Source organism: Trachymyrmex cornetzi, unplaced genomic scaffold (assembly GCF_001594075.2).
Source record: "Trachymyrmex cornetzi isolate Tcor2-1 unplaced genomic scaffold, Tcor1.1 scaffold533, whole genome shotgun sequence".
In the NCBI taxonomy this organism is placed as follows: Eukaryota; Metazoa; Arthropoda; class Insecta; order Hymenoptera; family Formicidae; genus Trachymyrmex; species Trachymyrmex cornetzi.
The window spans coordinates 27161-44719 of record NW_017299843.1 but is presented as its reverse complement, the minus strand read 5'-3'; the positions used below and the strand labels follow the sequence as shown (position 1 = coordinate 44719).

At 34.3% G+C, this 17559-nt stretch overlaps 2 protein-coding genes across 5 annotated transcripts; one reads left to right on the top strand and one right to left on the bottom strand.

Annotated features, from left to right (window-relative positions):
• Positions 1 to 491: 491 nt before the first annotated feature.
• Rlip (Ral interacting protein) lies at positions 492 to 3689 on the top strand. The gene is made up of 9 exons (XM_018514634.1): positions 492 to 672; positions 853 to 991; positions 1201 to 1442; positions 1531 to 1792; positions 1875 to 2055; positions 2270 to 2584; positions 2659 to 3025; positions 3099 to 3346; positions 3415 to 3689. The coding sequence occupies exons 1-9, from the start codon at positions 588 to 590 to the stop codon at positions 3514 to 3516; spliced, it is 1941 nt and encodes a 646-aa protein (XP_018370136.1). The 5' UTR covers positions 492 to 587; the 3' UTR covers positions 3517 to 3689.
• Positions 3690 to 5422: 1733 nt separating this feature from the next.
• On the bottom strand, positions 5423 to 17479 carry Ranbp16 (Ran-binding protein 16). Of its 4 annotated transcripts, none has more exons than XR_001940336.1 (15): positions 14729 to 14999; positions 14456 to 14622; positions 14136 to 14360; positions 13183 to 14053; positions 12808 to 13093; positions 12594 to 12738; positions 12326 to 12473; positions 12100 to 12259; positions 11597 to 11999; positions 11298 to 11436; positions 8542 to 8619; positions 7843 to 8030; positions 7457 to 7584; positions 7214 to 7368; positions 5423 to 6094 (listed from the first exon to the last, which is right to left on the bottom strand). XR_001940336.1 is itself a non-coding variant. In XM_018514632.1 (15 exons), the coding sequence occupies exons 2-15, from the start codon at positions 14997 to 14999 to the stop codon at positions 7272 to 7274; spliced, it is 3306 nt and encodes a 1101-aa protein (XP_018370134.1). In that variant the 5' UTR covers positions 15000 to 15052; positions 17273 to 17479. The 4 variants fall into 4 exon arrangements, 3 of the variants coding, with proteins under 3 accessions (XP_018370133.1, XP_018370134.1, XP_018370135.1); XM_018514632.1 differs by lacking the exon at positions 5423 to 6094 and adding an exon at positions 17273 to 17479 and having other exon boundaries at positions 7272 to 7368; positions 14729 to 15052; XM_018514631.1 differs by lacking the exon at positions 5423 to 6094 and having other exon boundaries at positions 7105 to 7368.
• Between the last annotated feature and the right edge of the window lie 80 nt (positions 17480 to 17559).

Genomic DNA, 17559 nt, shown 5'->3' with positions numbered 1-17559 from the left:
TAAGCAGGGTACCAAATAATGGTCTTGAATAATTTTTTCCTCAAATAATATCAACTTTATAGAAAAACTGCAAGAGACAAAAATTATTTATTTTCTTCTCATAAAACTCTAAGAATTTTTTCAGAATTTTTTATTGACTTTTTAGTGCTGCATTTTCTTATTTTTACCAATGAGAAAATACGGTATTAAAAAATTCTGAAAAACTTTATGAGAAGAAAATAAATGATTTTTGTCTCTTGCAGTTTTTCTGTAAAGTTGAGTAAAAAATTATTTAAGACCAATATTTGGCAATTTTTAATAATTAATATCTTGTTAACTATTGCGAAAATTGCAAAATGGTAAAGGACTTTTGGACTCAGTTTAGTCTGCTCTATCTACACAGAAGTGATTGGCAAAAAAGTTCGGGACACCTGTATACCATAAATAAATCAGAAATATTCAATTTGTCTGCTATCTTGTCAGTGGTCTATTATTTCCACCATGGTCAATCCCTTCCACCATGATTCGCAAGTGTCAGTTTGTGTTGGTTTCAGTTGATTTGTGTATCAAGTGGCAAGTGCATATCAGTGCACATAAATTAAAGTAGAATGGACTTTGAAAGTCCTGACGTTGAGAAGGAATTTCCCGGATTGTATGCGTCTGAATCGGCGAGGAAAAGTAATGAAAGTGATTGTACGTAATGATTGTTGTTACGTTATATTTATGTTCCGAACGTTAGATATTGTGCACGAGAAATAGAGACAGGTTATGTGATCTGTCAAAATCTAGTCGTAGATGTTATATATTTGCTTCTCTCGCTGTCATTTCACTGTCAGAGATATTTATCTTGCATCATTTATTTTTATACTGCAGTTAGTGACGAGGGCAGCCATGACAAGCATTCCAAGAAGGAGCTTCTGGGTGGAAAACGTAAGGACAAGAAGGACAGAAAGGACAGGGGTTACGCGACCCTAGAGGGTGAGAGTTCGCCGGACGAGGATCAGGAAACCAAGTAATAAATAGAAAACGGACTTATTTTAAATGTTTATGATTAGATATTGTTGCTTGTACTAATTCTGATTTGCTCAGTGAACATTTTATTATAAAAGTCTTTATTATATATATACAAAATAATAATTAATCACAAACTGCTCTTAAAATAATTGTACTTTTTCGAATGTCCTATATAATATTGAGTGTAATATGTGATTTATTACACAGAAGTCCTTCAAAATCAAAAAAAACCAAAGCCTTTAAATTCCCAACTAAAAAGGAGAAGCGGGAAAAATCACGAGAGAAGGAAACAAAAGAAAAAGATGCTGAAAAGGAGAAGGATAAAAAAAAGAAAGAAAAGGATGAGAAGGATGTAGACAAGGAAAAGCGGAAAGATAAGGATAAAGATAAATTCAAGCAAAAATTAAAGGATCGGAAAAAAGGAAAACATGAAGGTTTAGACATTGGCGGTAAGATCATAATTCGTACAAATACAATTGATATATTTTTACTTGTTTTATCAACTTCTTAAAAAAAATATACATATATATTCCTCAGAGGAACAACCAATTTTTGGTGTTAATCTTCATCTGGCAGTTGAAAGAAGCTGTTGTCACGATGGAGTCAAATTACCCTTGGTAATACGAGATTGCATAGATTATGTAGAGGAGCATGGGATGAACGTGGAAGGCTTGTACAAAGTCCCTGGGGTCAAGTCAAAAATTCAGCACTTGAAAAAATTGTATAATAATCGAGAGCCGGTGAATATATCCGAGTTTGAACCCACGGTAGCTACGAGCTTATTGATACTCTTTCTTAGGTTTGTATACCTGTGAATTCTATCCTTCTTCTCACCATGTGTTTTAAGATCAAACGAAAAAGTGCGCATTGTGGTGATGTAGAGAGCTGCCAGAGTCCGTGCTGGAGAATAGCGAAACAATATCACGCTTCGAACAAGCAGCGTCGACCAAGGATGTCGCTCAACGAGAAGCGCAATTGGCCCAGTTGACACAGCAGTTACCCGAATGCAACAGGATTCTCCTCGCATGGGTCACGTTGCATCTGGACAATGTCACGGCACGAGTATGTTCAAAATATTATTAATTCGATGCAAAAGGTTCGTCAGATGAGCTTAGATGCTTAGATCCTTTTGGAGATAAAAATTTTCAATTTTTTTCATTATATTCTAATTTTATTGGAAATAAAAATTGTGAAGCACACAAATTTTCCAATCAATTTAATACATTATTCTCTTAAAATATATATTCCAATTGATTTTCAATAAATTTTACTTCAGGAGAAAACAACAAAAATGAACGCACAAACGATCTCAATGACGTTAAGTCCGGTTCTACAAATGAGTCACAGATTGCTATTGGCTTTATTATTCCACTGCAAAGCTCTATTCCCAAATATACAATTGACAAAATATATACCACCGTTATCGTCCGGTAGTACGAATCTGCCAGATTCCGTGGAGGGTATAGCTGCGGAATTATCCAAACAGGAATCTTTACTGTCCCAAATTCATATGCAAATGAATGCCGGTTTTGTAACGAAATCTCGTGAGGAACAATTATGGGAGGTACAACGCATGATAACGCAACTGAAGGTACAAAGAGCTACAAACGTTCTAAAAATTCGTATCGTATAAAGAGCATTGACATAATAAATTGTACTTTGCAGAGAAAATGTAAGACTGTTCAAAAATTGGAAGGTGCTACACAAAAGAGTCTGGATGAAGAAATAAAGTCCGATAATGTTCCAACGGAATCTATCTCGCAGAAGCCAAAAACTGCAGACGAAAATTCTGGACAGGCAATATCTGGTGATACTCAATCGTCAACCAATCCGACATTGATAAAAAAAGACAACAAATTGCATAGCGCAGAAGAGACGAAAGAGAAGTGTTCTTGCTCAGGTAACAGTACGAATGCCACGCAAAATGAACAAAATGTAAATGTACAAGAGAAAGATGCGGTCGATTCCGCAGTTGAGGTTGCAGTCACACCGCAAGAACCTGAGAATATAACGCCGAATGACAAAGCAAATGGTACATGATTAATAGCATATAATTTCTAATACATTCTTAAGCTAAGTACACATTATCATTAATTTATATACAGAGTCTGAAGAAGATGTCATAGACAAATTGCGAGAAAGGCTGATCTATGAGGAATTGTTGAACATGCAAGCGTTATTAAAATCTCGCATCAGTCAAGAGAAAAATGAGATCAAACGATTAATGGAGATGTTGACGGAGCACAGCACAAAAGAAGAAAAAAAGAAGCCCAAAGAGAAGAGGACACATTCTCCTAATGAAGCCGAAATGACGGCCATGATACAGCTAGTCAAAGAAAATCAACTACTTGAGGTAAGTTCCTCCACTCCATAACAGCTTTCTTGTTTTACCTCTGTACATTTATACGATTCTCTCTGCAGAAGAAGATGACGACGTTGATACGTAGTATTATCGAGGAGAAAGATGCTTGCGTGGAATTGCGTGTACAACTGGCAGTGCATCAACTAATGGCCAAAACTTGACCGCAGATCTCCTAGCGATCACAGAATCACAACATCTTTACGCTATAAAGATGTGTTCTGACATTACGTTTTTGCACATAATGACCATATATAGTTTATAACATGTTACAATTATCACATGTATCATTAACTTGTTCGATTCTTCCGCGAAATAATGAAATATACAAAATGCAGCCGAATCTTTATAATGTATTTTTATAATTCGAATTCCTCATTGAACACCTAGCGTATAGATATAAGGAAGGAGAGAGGAGTGACATCCTTCAAATATTCAATAAGGTAATAAGAGATTTTTCCTTACAGTAAAAAAAAGCAATATATTATAATAAGAATTCTATACGTATATAATATTTCATATTTCAACACGTCAGCAAAAACATTAACATATTATTATTATATATTAATTACACTAATAAAATTTCAGATAGTTCGGTAAATTAAATCCATACATCGAGTCTAGAACGCACTTTACACATTCTGTCCCTTCGTATAAAAAATGAGTCACTTCAGAGAAAATAAAAAAGAAGAAAAGTTCTCACATTGAGCAGGACAGCAAGAAATTGGAATAGACTGTTAAAACACAAGACTGCTCGAGGCCGAAAAAAATAGAGATGAAAAAGAAAATCTTCACAGTAATAACGAAGCGCGATATTTACTACATATCACACTCTGTCATACATATCTTCTATTTGCGAGTTATATTTTGCTTACAAACTTCAAATTTGCGCATCATGTATCAATATACTCGCTGTAGATGGATTAATAAAACAGAAAAGGTAACTTAGGATTAAGGGACCAATTTATCGTGATCAATGTATATTTACAATATTATCTGATAAAGGTACAGCGCTGAATATTGACCCGTATAGGTTTGCGTATAATCTTGATAAAATGCTGCTTTGTGTATTTTATACGTAGGAAAAATTTGCACACTCGATATAATTTCTTTCTTCGTTTTTTTGTCGTAAGTTTTTTATCTGTGCATTTGTATAAAAATCTATTAAATGTTCTTCGCGCGGCAGGACGCACGTGGAAACTGAGATTGTGCTAAAGACGTTGAGTCAGATTCTCGCATTCATCAGGAAAGAGAATCACGCAGCCTCTATAGCCTTGAAGAGTAAGAATAAGCTCTTGCGAGCTCTATAGTCGCAACGCAACACAACGTAACGCAACGCTGGGTATTCTCTCGGTATATCGTATTGTATATTGTCAAATAAGTCATTGTAATTCGGAAAAGCGACTCGAAACGTTTTATTGAGACAATTATTATCAGCTCGAGATCGTGGAATCCGACTATTGCAACGCAATATTGTACCGCGTTGTGGAAAAGAATTGTGTCTTTACAGGTACATCTTATATTCAATGCGATACTTTTTTCTTTCGTTCGCAGAGAATGAAATCGAGCGACAGATAATACAATAATGTACTTTTACGGCGTCACTATCACAGTGTAATACAACAACTCGCTAAGAATAATACGCGGTACCTACGAGCAGTGAGGGTAGTTTCACTACCTAATCACGAAACTGTATCAGTGTCAGTTTCGCTTAACGATCTGTAATTATAGAAAATATTATATGTGTAACTTTATCACACAGTCATTACAAAGAGACAGCTGAATTGGATTTTGGCGTTCTAATATCGTTTGATTGTTTTACTAATTATAGAGCATTGAATAAATTTTAGGTGGGATATGATCCTGAGGATGCGGCATTTAAAAAGCCTCTACTGTACCTCTGTTCCAAAAAAGATTACCGTTAAAAAAGCATTGGTAAATTATAGCATAAGTATACATATATTAAATTTAAAAAGAATATTATTGCCTGTTCGCAGATGGACACGTAGATTTTTTTTTACGAAGTCTATAAAATAATTTACAAAATATTATAAAAGATGTGTAATATATACGTATAAAAAAATAAAGGAATGTTTCCTCTCTTTCTTTCTCTCTCTCTCTCTTCTATGGCCAATAAATTTTGCAACGATATTTACAATAAAAGAGGATGATTAAAAACATTTCGATATAAGATATCTTAGCGCAACATCCTATATCTTATCCTGTCCATTTTGTTTGTCCATTTCTCGATTATCCCAATTTTATTTTGTTATAAAATATATCGAATATTTTTTATATTTATTTATCTGTCGATGAAAATTTGAACATTTTGATAGTTATGACTCAATAAATATTAATCAATATAGAAGTTCGTGATATAGGATACAATTGAGACAATGCTGTTAGACAGACGATTGCTCAAAATTGCGTGATTTGCTTTATATATAATCGTTTTTATATAGTAAAATTAACGAATATTACTTAACGTCTCGTAATATCTATTTCGTTCATCTATCTTTCTGAAGTAATGTCAATAATAACACAATATAATAACTATATATTCTTAAGTGAATCTTTGTATGATAAATTTAATGATATCCTCATTTACATCGTTCACATTATTCATAACTCACTGGATAATATAGCTTCATAATAGCTCTTTTATTTGAATAAATTTTAAGTAATGAGTGTATCGCGATTTGTGTCTCCCCCCCTCTCTCTCTCTCTCTCTTCTACAAGAATCTGTAATGTTGCAAATGATTTTTTTTTAAGCTGCACGTTGTGTGTACATTCTTAAACGAATGAAAGTCCACAATTTATTTAAAATAAAAATATGTCATTGTAAATAAAAATAATGTTATTGGCTTCCTATTCTCTAAAATGTATACATATAATGTTGAAAACTTTATTGACAAAATGATAAATATGAAGAACCGATACTTGGGAATACTATCAGATTATTAAAAACTACTAAAATATTTCACATAAACTCCATTTTCCTCCTGAGATTATTGTATAAAATTAAGAAACAAAATGTTTTAATAAATCTTTTAAGTGTTTTATTTTAAATTATCATTTGTAAGATTCTAAAAGACTTATTTGTGGGAAGGTTATCAAGGCTTGAGACAATAAAAATATGAAAAAAAATCGACATCAGATACATCATGTTTACATTATTTTAAAAAAACAAGGTAATGCGAAATTAATCTCTATATAAAAGATCTTATCTATCTCTATTAAAATGACTTTTAAAAACAAATGAATACAATAACAAAAAAACATATATCTTTCTCTAAAGTAATTATTGAATTTTTCTTTTTATGTACTTCTGTGAAGATTATAAAAGTATACGATATTTTGAGTGAAAAATATGAAGACGGTGTTTCAAAAAATTCAAATAATATATATTTGTTATATGCTCATAAAACATCATATAATAATAGCTAATTTTAATAATAATTATATGCATAAAATGTTTAAATTTGATCGTTTCATGGGAGATTAGGAAAATTCGAGTATAAAGGTAATAAAAAAAAAATAAATTTTAGCTTTTTTTATTCGACTACGTTGGAAGTAAAAATATTAAAATGTCCAAAATCTTTTTAAAGGTTATATAAACAAGAAATAATTGTAAATTTTATTTCCTTTCAATGTTACTACATGAAAATAAAAATCAATATAAATATAATTTGAGCGGATATATGTATATATATATATATATATATATATATATATATATATATACACGAAGAATAGGAAGCCAAGCTGTAATATGTAAAATAGTAATATTTATTATCTTTATACTCATCTAAAGCCATAATTTTAATTTCATCATTAATTTAGAGTTTCACTCGCACACACATTCAAGCATTTGGCAGGCAAGAACCTAGAAGAATCTATTTCAGAGAGAGCAGTATTACTACGAAGTCATCATATCATTGACTGAATTTGATATATTAGGTCCTTTTAGGGCATCATTTATGTCTCTTCTAAACATTGATAAATTTTGTGTAAACCTGCGAAAAAACAACAATATTTATGAAATGTTTAGGACATATAATAGGACATATAGTAGGATACATATTATAGTTGCTGCTTTTTTACCTATCTCTATTTTTTGTGAGTAAATTTCTTTCAATCCCATTCATTAAATTTTCAAACCATTGGGCCATCGCTGCTTGCTTATCAACTGGTTGACTTCTAATAATATTTTCTCTTAATTGATTGAAATACTGTAAGAACAGATAAATAAAAGACGTTATATATGTACATAAAGGCTACTATATATGTATGTATATATATATATATGTAATATATAGAGTAGTCTTTCTTTTTATTATGTATTCATTTATATATATATATATATATATATATATGTATATATAATTGTGTATACATAATGAAAAGAAAATTAAGATGAAAAAAGACACTAGAAAATAAAATATTATAGGAATTACTACATTGTAAAGAAACCATCAATGTAAACTTACGTCTTCATTTAATAATATGAGACCTAATAAAGGACGAGACATGCTCCATTGATTTCTACAATCTTCAAACATTATCACATTTAAAACAGTACTTAAAATTTGTTGAAGTATTTCAGGATGCTGTTTTAAAACTTGTAAAAATAATTCTCCTCCTCCAGGAACAACTGCATTTTTCCTTCCTGGATATCCTGAAAACATATACATATAATATTAGTACTATATATTTTTTATAATTTTTTGCATTAACCCTTAATCAGGCAAGAACGGTCTCAAAAGCCCAGAAGGCATTATTTTTGCGATACTTTTTGTTTTCTTTTTCAAATGTTTTGTGATGTTAAATTTTTGGATATCGATCATATAATTTTTTCTCTAAAGTGGAAACTGGAAAGTGAAAATTTATAGGTATAAATGTATATAAACATGTAAACATATAAAAAAATTTCCATTTTTACATTTCTACCCTGGGAAAAAAGTTACATGATTGACCCTCTAATTGGACGAATTTTGCTAAGCATAAATTTTACTATCATTTTCCGATATTGAAAGTTGCAATTTGTTTCAAATTTTGTCTGAAGAATAACAGAGACATCTGAAGCCCGAACTCTCCAATTAGATAATGCTTTTTGCCTGATTAAGAATTAATACAGTTTCGTAAAAGACACGATATGTATTTTATTAATAACTGTTAAATTAATGTACCTTTTTGATAAAGTTGTTTAAACAAATATGTCACAATATGATCAAGAGTTGCACAGCAACCGGTACAAACCATAGTATCTGAAATCAGAAAATTTTATTTTTACTTCAGTTTTTATTGTCAAAAAGAAGTGAGCACAAATGAAAAATACATGCAACCAAAATACTAGCATTGCGAACTTATTAATAAAACTTACCTGCTTCTCTGTATAATTTAATACTTTGTAATTTAATAAATACAAATAATATTAATAAAAATTATTACAGAAATCTAAGTAAAGGAAATTTTTTAGATATTCTACATATATATATATATATATATATAAACACATAATTTATAATACAAATATATTATTCTATACAAAATCACAATTACTGTTATCAACTTAAAAATGTTGCTAACAGTAACTGCATAAAATCTAAAAAATTTGATTTTTATTTCATATCTATTTATAAATATTATTAAGTGTACAACTTTGCTTCCGCCGTTTTCCTATAGATGGCTTTAGCGGTAAGTGGTGGTCGAAATAAATAGATCATAGACGTCATACAATAAACTTGGGCATCTGTCAACATACCCCCACAGAAACATTAGTCGATTTGTGTTTGCATCATAAAGTTATTCTCGATTGAAAATGTCAGTTTACGAGCCAAATTCTCATCATTTGCGGGAGGTTTTAATTTTCTGCTTCAATATGAAGAAATCTGCGGCTGAGGCTCATCGAATGCTCTCAAATACTTATGGTGAGGCAGCTATTAGTGAAAGAACGTGTCGTGAATGGTTTCAACGCTTCAAGAACGGTGATTTTGACATCGAAGACCGGCATAGCGGTGAAAGAGAGAAGATGCAGAATTGGAGGCATTACTTGATCAAGACTTGTGTCAAAATCAAGAAGAATTAACACGATCATTTGGAATGACTAAACAAGCCATTTCAAAACGCCTCAAAGCCATGGGAATGATTCAGAAGCAAGGAAATTGGGTGCCGTACGAGTTGAAGCCGAGAGGTGTTGAACGGCGTTTGTTTGCTTGTAAACAGTTGCTTGAAAGGCAAAGACGGAAGGGATTTCTGCATCGCATTGTGACTGGGGACGAAAAATGGGTTCATTACGATAATCCCAAGCGCAGAAAATCATGGGGAGTTTCCGGCCATGCTTCCACGTCGACGGCCAAACCGAATATTCAAGGCTCCAAGGTCATGCTCTGTATTTGGTAGGACCAGCTCGGCGTAGTGTATTATGAGCTGTCAAAACCGACTGAAACAATTACAGGCGATCGGTATTAAACGCAATTGATGCGTTTGAGCCGAGCATTAAAAGACAAACGGCCGCAATACAACGAGAGACACGATAAAGTGATTTATCAGCATGACAATACTCGACCCCATGTTGCGAAAATGGTCAAGAGATACTTGGAAACGTTGAAATGAGAAGTCCTACCCCACCAGCCGTATTCTCCAGACGTTGCTCCCTTTGACTATCACTTGTTTCGATCAATGGCACACGGCCTGGCTGACCAGCACTTCCGGTCTTATAAAGAAGTAAAAAATTGGATCAATTCGTGGATTGCCTCAACAGATGACCAGTTTTTTCGACGCGGGATTCGTACGCTGCTCGAAAGATGGAAGAAAGTAGTGGCCAGCGATGGACAATACTTTGAATCATAAATGTATAACCAGTTTTTTACAATAAAGCCTCGAATTTCGGAAAAAAACGGCAGAAGCAAAGTTGTACATCTAATACAAAAATTTTAATATATTACATACACACAGACATACATATGCATACAGGATGTCCCTTGTAATATATATATATATATATTCAATTGAGATCATTCATACTGCCTATTAAAAATATTCAAGCATATCAATAATAATACATGCAACTCTCTGCAATTAGTACATTAGTTATTACATAAAACATACATAATCCAACTCAATGTTAATGTATTCAGCTGTGCGGCTGATTATCTATGTCAGACCCATTATTCAATTTCGTTTCAATAGAAACAGAAAATTGCATAACACTCATAGAACATATTATAGAGAATACAAGCTATGTGGTTCTTGCGTATTGCACTTATCATATTTAGGGTCCAGGCTCCACGCACTCCAATCCTCTTATAGCCAATGTTATTCATAAAGTGTTCTCAGTGATTTTCTTCATTGTGCAATGTAATAAAGTACTTGAAATATGCGTCTGTTCCTTGCATTTTGAACTGTCGCAGTGACTAATTCTATAGGCAAATTTACATTCCAAGCAGTAATGCAAAAAAGCAAATATTATAAAACCAATATAAAATTCTAATGTATAAAAAAAATTAATGTTATAATCTTAAGTGATTATGCTCGCAACAATGAAATAGATATTTATATGACTTGGGAAATATGTTCAAAGAATAATTCAAAGGAAAATTTATAATAACTTTTTAGTCCTGTACATACTTATAACATGCTCTGTTGAATAAATTCTTTTTGAAATTCTTTTTACTGTTTTAATATAACTTTATAAATAAATTATTAATGTACGTTTAATTCTGCTTATGATACATGTTAAATATCTTTAATCATCTTTCCATTTTTTATAAACTATAAAAAAATTTTTTCTAGAAACATTAACCAAGAAAAACATATTTTTTAACTCATAGATGTTCATCTAAATGTTAAAATGATTTTAATTTCAAGATATGGCATTGAGGATATAGAGTAGTAGCAAGATAGAATCAGCCGCACAGACCTGTATAGAAGTCTTTTTGCGCACCTAGTGCTGTAAGGCCTTCGCTGATACTGGAAAGGATGTACAGAAAAACCCTAGGTTCCAAAGTAGATAAAAAGACCATGTGATCTTGCGCCAGACATTCCAGTAACAAATAATATGTTGCCGACAGTTTTGGATAATGCTGTGAAAAACAATATATAAAAGTAACAATATAAGATAAATATTTTTATCATTATATAGTAATTGATTAATACTGCTGACATAATTTGATTTATCAAAAAGCAAATTATTTAAATAATAAATGAAATAAATAAAATATTGTGACTAATGTATATATTTACCAAGAGATCACTTTGTGGAATACTAAGGAGTAATTTAACAAATGTATTAAGGGCATTGTCCAACGCCTCATCACCATATAGCCTAAACACTCCAAAGTTTACGTAACTTCCGCACAAGGCTGCTTTTAACATACTGAAGCATATACTTATTCCTTTGAGTTTTAAAGGATAAATCTGATCCTTAGGTACTTCAACGTTTAATATGTGATTGCCATAGCTACATATTATTTTGCTAGCCTCGCGGAACAACAGTATCCCATTTGGAGACGATGCATCAAACTGTAATCGTTGACTCCTATTTTGTACTAACTCAGCAAATAACTTCAGGACGGGCGTTGTCACCTGTGGTTCGTGATGCCACAACTCCACAGCATGTAATAAAATCGGTGTATAATTCGGATATCTAAATTCAGAGAAAACATAGACAGTAAAGGAAAATAATTGCTTTTGGATATTCACAAATGAATAATATTTGTATTCTTTTGTATCTTATATATACGTACATCCAATCAAAAAGCATCATATAGGATGTCTTGGTGTTGAATGCATAAGCTAAGCCTCTAAGATCTCGCGCTAAACCAATCAATGCTTTCTTTGCTTCCTCTGCTGCAAAGAGAGGTGTATCTGCAGCACCCATTAATTGACCAAGGCTCTCTAATGCACCTGAAATTATATATAAAAACTTAAGTGTCAGACATGTTTAAAAAAAAATTAAATAAATTTTCTTACCTGTAAGAGGTAACATAAAGGTATGAAACCTTTCTTCGTCCTCACCTAAGTCTACCATCAATAATCTACCAAGAGATGTGTAAAACATTGATCTACAGCGCATTTCTGTCACAGCAACATTGTTTCCCAAAAATGGAAAGTGTTCTCGCTACATCAATAGAAAAAAATCTAATTATTTTTTAATTTAATTATTATAAAAGAAAGGTTGAAGTTATAACTCATTATTTATACAAAATCTTAAGCAGTAATAGGTATCAGTATATAGTACCGTATGATTGTTGAGCATAAATTGTACTTCTTCTAATTTGACGAGTTTACGAACACAACTATAACCCACTGATAAATCATTTAAAAGTTGTAGCGTCTTGGAAATAATTTGTTCACTCCTACCCCAGTACTTCAAATTCGTTATTCTGTAAATTATAATTCAGCATTAATTCGTAGCATAGGAAATTTCGTAGGTGTCATACAAATCCACTTACATCTTTCGAATAAAAATGCTGAGTACCATCGCCTCATCATTAAGACCCAACACATCAGACAACCTCCTATACACTTTAGAATTCTTTTGAACTTGATCACCAACATAAATTTTCCGAAATTGCTCAAAAAAGCTCAACATCGCTAATTCCAATTTTTCACAGCCCCCTTGCGCGAGTCTTGAGTCAGTTAGATTCATCAATTGAAGCACTCTGCAAACCAGTTCTCCATCCATAGCATCAAATTCCTCGTTACTGTTAAATGCAACTCTTCCGCCGATAACACCACCTATAAAAGATAATAAGAAAAGAATTGAGTAGTATTGTTAATATATTTTAATATATTAAAAGAAAAATGCATTAATATATTCCATTTACCTATGATATATACAAGCCATGTGAGTTGTCCCTCTTGAATTGCAATGTCAATTTGTTGCGTTGGTGACACCGTTTGCGTCATTAGCTCTTGGTATGTTCTTGCAGCTTGATCGAACAGTTGGACTAGTAAGGTGCAGGTTTTTTGATACTCGCACCTACCAATGACTGATATTTGTTCTAACTGATGATGAACCACTCCTAGATCGTCCAATGGATCCTCCAAGCGTTCTCTGACCACTACTGCTACCGACTCGAGTCTCGATGTAATGTACGCGTTTGTAACTTCCGGTGTGTACGTATTCAATAAATGTGGATCACCAGCTTTTACATATGGCATTGAAGATACCATCCTTTGCCACAAAGTCAAAAGATAATGCAGACTATTTGGCGCAAATTGCCACATTTGTAAGCTTTGCACTGTAAACTTTGCGATCAGTTGTATTGCTTCGGGATAATCCTCTACCAAAACCAACTCGCCAAGTTGGAAATTGCTCTTCAGTCGAGACAATAATCTACAAAACTCGTGATAGTTTCCTGGATCACTAAGACCCTGAGGATTCTGTAGTATATGCTTAATACCATTGACTAAGTGTGTCAGAAATTTTGCCCTTTCAGTATTGGAAAATAAACTCCGTCTAACCGACGCTATTTGAACCAGGCATGAGAGTGCCAAACACGATAACGTATTAGGTAGACTGTGATATAGATCAAAAAACAATTTCAAAGAAGTAAAATCCAGAAACGCAGGTCTCCAGCTTGTCGGGATTTGTACTGTATTAAGATCATCCGAACTTTCATCAGTTGATGTACCAATAAAGTCAAATGTCAAACAATTTTGTGCAAGCTTTAACAATTGTCTTATCAAACCGTGCTGCAGAAAACAGATATACAGGCGATGCATTAATTTATACAACGCAAACAATCATTAATTGTATGTAATTACAATATCATACCTGCGCCTCATCATTGAAATTTAAATTTTTACAATTCTCGCGAGCAGTGCTTAGTAAGGTACATGATAACCTAAATATTTCAAATAGTTGTGTGTCTCTAAAGCTACTCGCTATTCTTCTATGCTTTGTCAGAGATCTGTTTGCATCGGCTTCCGATATTTGATTCATTTCACATGTCAATTGAGAAAGCAACTGTACTCCTATCATACAATGCTCCACTGACCCCTTTAATCATTATAATAAGACATTATGAATAAAAAAATAATGTATGCACATAGAGAATGCAGCGTGTAAGGAATATTGAATAAAGTATGTCGAACCTGAAGAAACTTGGCTACATCGCTGACTACATTCCTGAAGACAAATTCCTCTTTATCAGAATCAAACCACCCAAGCTTTGATATCCTCGCGAATAGTGTAACCAAAGCCTGTATCACAAAATTCGGTAACTTTGGTTGTGTTGCTAAGTAGTTGAGTACGTAATTTCCTGCAAACATATTAAACAAATTGAAACACCCAATCTCACATCTTTAAATCTCAAGAGACACATATTTTTTATCTCACATAGCAAAACGGAATGGACTGTCACTTACGTATATCAAGCCTCTGTTGTAAGCTGAGTGTTGTTGTAAGTTGTCCCTGTGCCGAACGTGATACCAGCTTTGTCAAGGTGGTAGCGGCCAGTAATTGAGCGTACGCAGAGTCCCCGCGGTCCAGGAGAAGCTGGCACTTCGTAAGAGTATCTGGTGCATTCTGGAAAGCGACCAAGGCCTTTTCCGCCTCTGCGCGATGCGCTGAATCCTGCGACTCGTACAATTGCTTGCATAGCAACTCCAGCTGCCGTACTTCCTGTATGTGATCCATTCTTAGTCACACTGTTTAAAGCCGTTTCTTAAGACTTCCATTTAGGTACAAGTCTAAAAAAGTTTCAGTAACAATATATCCACTTTTTACGGTGCCACGTAAATCTTTATTGGCGACTTGTCGTTACTGTCCAAGACATTTACAATACAGATTTTACAATACAGTTGCATTATGCCGGCAGTTTCAAATTTACTTAGATGGATATAAAAGAAAAACCTGAAGACAGTTTCATTTCTTTTGTATACAGGGTGGTGCATAAAATATTGGATTATTTAACTCGAAGTAATAGCGAATTCGTCACTTGCATTGATATTTGTTACATTAATGTATATACATATACTGAAAGCTACTATAGGTACATGAAATTAGCAAAATGTAGAAGCATGTAAATATTTTAAATACCCTATGACATTGTCACGTTATTTAATAAAATCTACACACACTATTTTATTGTCAAAATTGATTATATCACACCATTGTATTTAAATACTTTATATTAAATAGTTTTTAATATGCGATCCAGTGTAGTACAAGTGACCGAATTTATCGCATAAAAGGTCATAAGATTTCAAGATTATATCATCGTCAAAGTATTGATGACACTTTTTTAAGCTGCATTATACACATCTGCATGTTGGTATTAAATATTGAAAAAATTCCAATTATGTACTTATTCTGTACTAAATTCTTTTAAGTGGAACTCACTCTAAAGAGTAAAAATTGAGTCTTAAAAAAAAGTAACTTTAAGAGATTTTACTCTTCAGAACGAGGCTCATTCTAAAAGTTTTAGAGCATTATATCAGTAATAAACATAAAAAAGACAAACATTATGATGTTTTGTATGCCCCACCCTGCGATAAACAATGAATTCTACCCAATTCGTTGAAATTAGCATAATGTTTTATTAAATACTTTACAAACACATTTTTCAAGTTACATTAAGTAAACAGGGAACATATTTTATGGAATCGACTAATTAAAACAAAAATTGTCTGAGATAATTAGTATATATGGTAGTTTTAAACAAATGTACCAGAAAGACGAAGGAACGATGAGATAAACAGCTTAAGGAGAATCCCACGTGTTTAAATAGCGTAACTTATAAATTATAAGAAATTTACATGTGTTTTACACACATACATACATACACACATACACGCACACGTACCATGTGCGATAACGGAATAGAAAAAAAATAGATTGAGATCTCTGTCCTGCAGAAAAACGCTCGTCGCGTCTATTTTGCCGATAGAATTGCGCACGAGATGTTGTCGTCGGATGAGGTATTACAACAATGTTCCAGAAACGTGCCAGCTGACGCGCGGGACTCTACACGAGATTTCGCAGGCCGCGACAGGTTATACGCAAGCGACAGGTTGTAAATAAACGCACACTATGATGGAAATGGAGAATTCGGTCGATTTAGGAGCCAAATGTGGTCAGGTATCATTCTCGCTGGATGAACGCTCTCGCAAGCTTCGCGGCTTCCGTTACGCGGGTGTATCCCCCGGCGCGGTGACGGCAGCGTACAAACAACGCACACGAAGATAAACAACGTCGACGGCGACGCAGTCGCGCCCCAAAACGCGGCGGAGTCACCGCACTTTTTTTTTCTCATTTACATCGCGCCATGCGAGCTTTCACGCTTTGACGCTCGTCGTAGGAGGAATCGTAACCGGAATGCGCCGTCCACCAACGGCACCAACCGCACGATCAGCAATTTGCACTCGGCGGCTTCACCGATTCTGGCACCACACAGCACACTGTGACACTATGGATCAGATGATTTTTCTGATCGGCCGTTAATTAATCGTTGGATCAGCCGGTGTTCGCGTTCACAAGAAACTCTCTCAGTTTGACAAGCGTGGCGAAACTGAGAGCGACCAAACGGTGTGACGCAGCGGCGCGCGATCGGCAACGATCTGCGATCAGTACTATCAGTAGGCGATCGAAGCGGCAGCGATTATTAAACCGAAGTCCGCGTCGTACGGTATCGTTTTGTCAACAGCACGCGAGAGAAACGGGACTCCTCCTTGGAGCGAGGATCCTCTCCCGGCACGGCTCTCCCCGCGAAATTCGAGAAATCCGGCGAATGCGCGCGGACGCGCCGCACATACGTACGTCGGACGTATCCACGCACGCATGAACGCGGAAATCCGGCGCGGATTCCGCCGGTGGGTCGCGGCCGCTTGCGCGACGCCCGCTCTGTAATGCGATTAATAGCGTTGCGTCACGCGCGGGATGAGACGTGTTTATTCTCGTCGGCGACTCACCTGTTCGTCCGCCATTTTTCGCCAGTCTCGTATTATCTACAGTAAAGCTAGGATCACATGCCAGCCTCCGTCTGGCCGCTGGCGTCTGCGCCCACCTTCGGCGAATGTTTACATCGACGTTCTACGTTGCACGCACCCTGCGCCTGCCTGTGTGGGTGTGTGCAAATGCGCGCCATCTTTGTTTTACTGAGTGCACTATACGTACATGAAAATGCGCCCTGCGAGTGGATGATTTTTTTATTTTTTAGTTTTTCGGCGACTTTAAAGAAATTTCAATTAATTTAAGG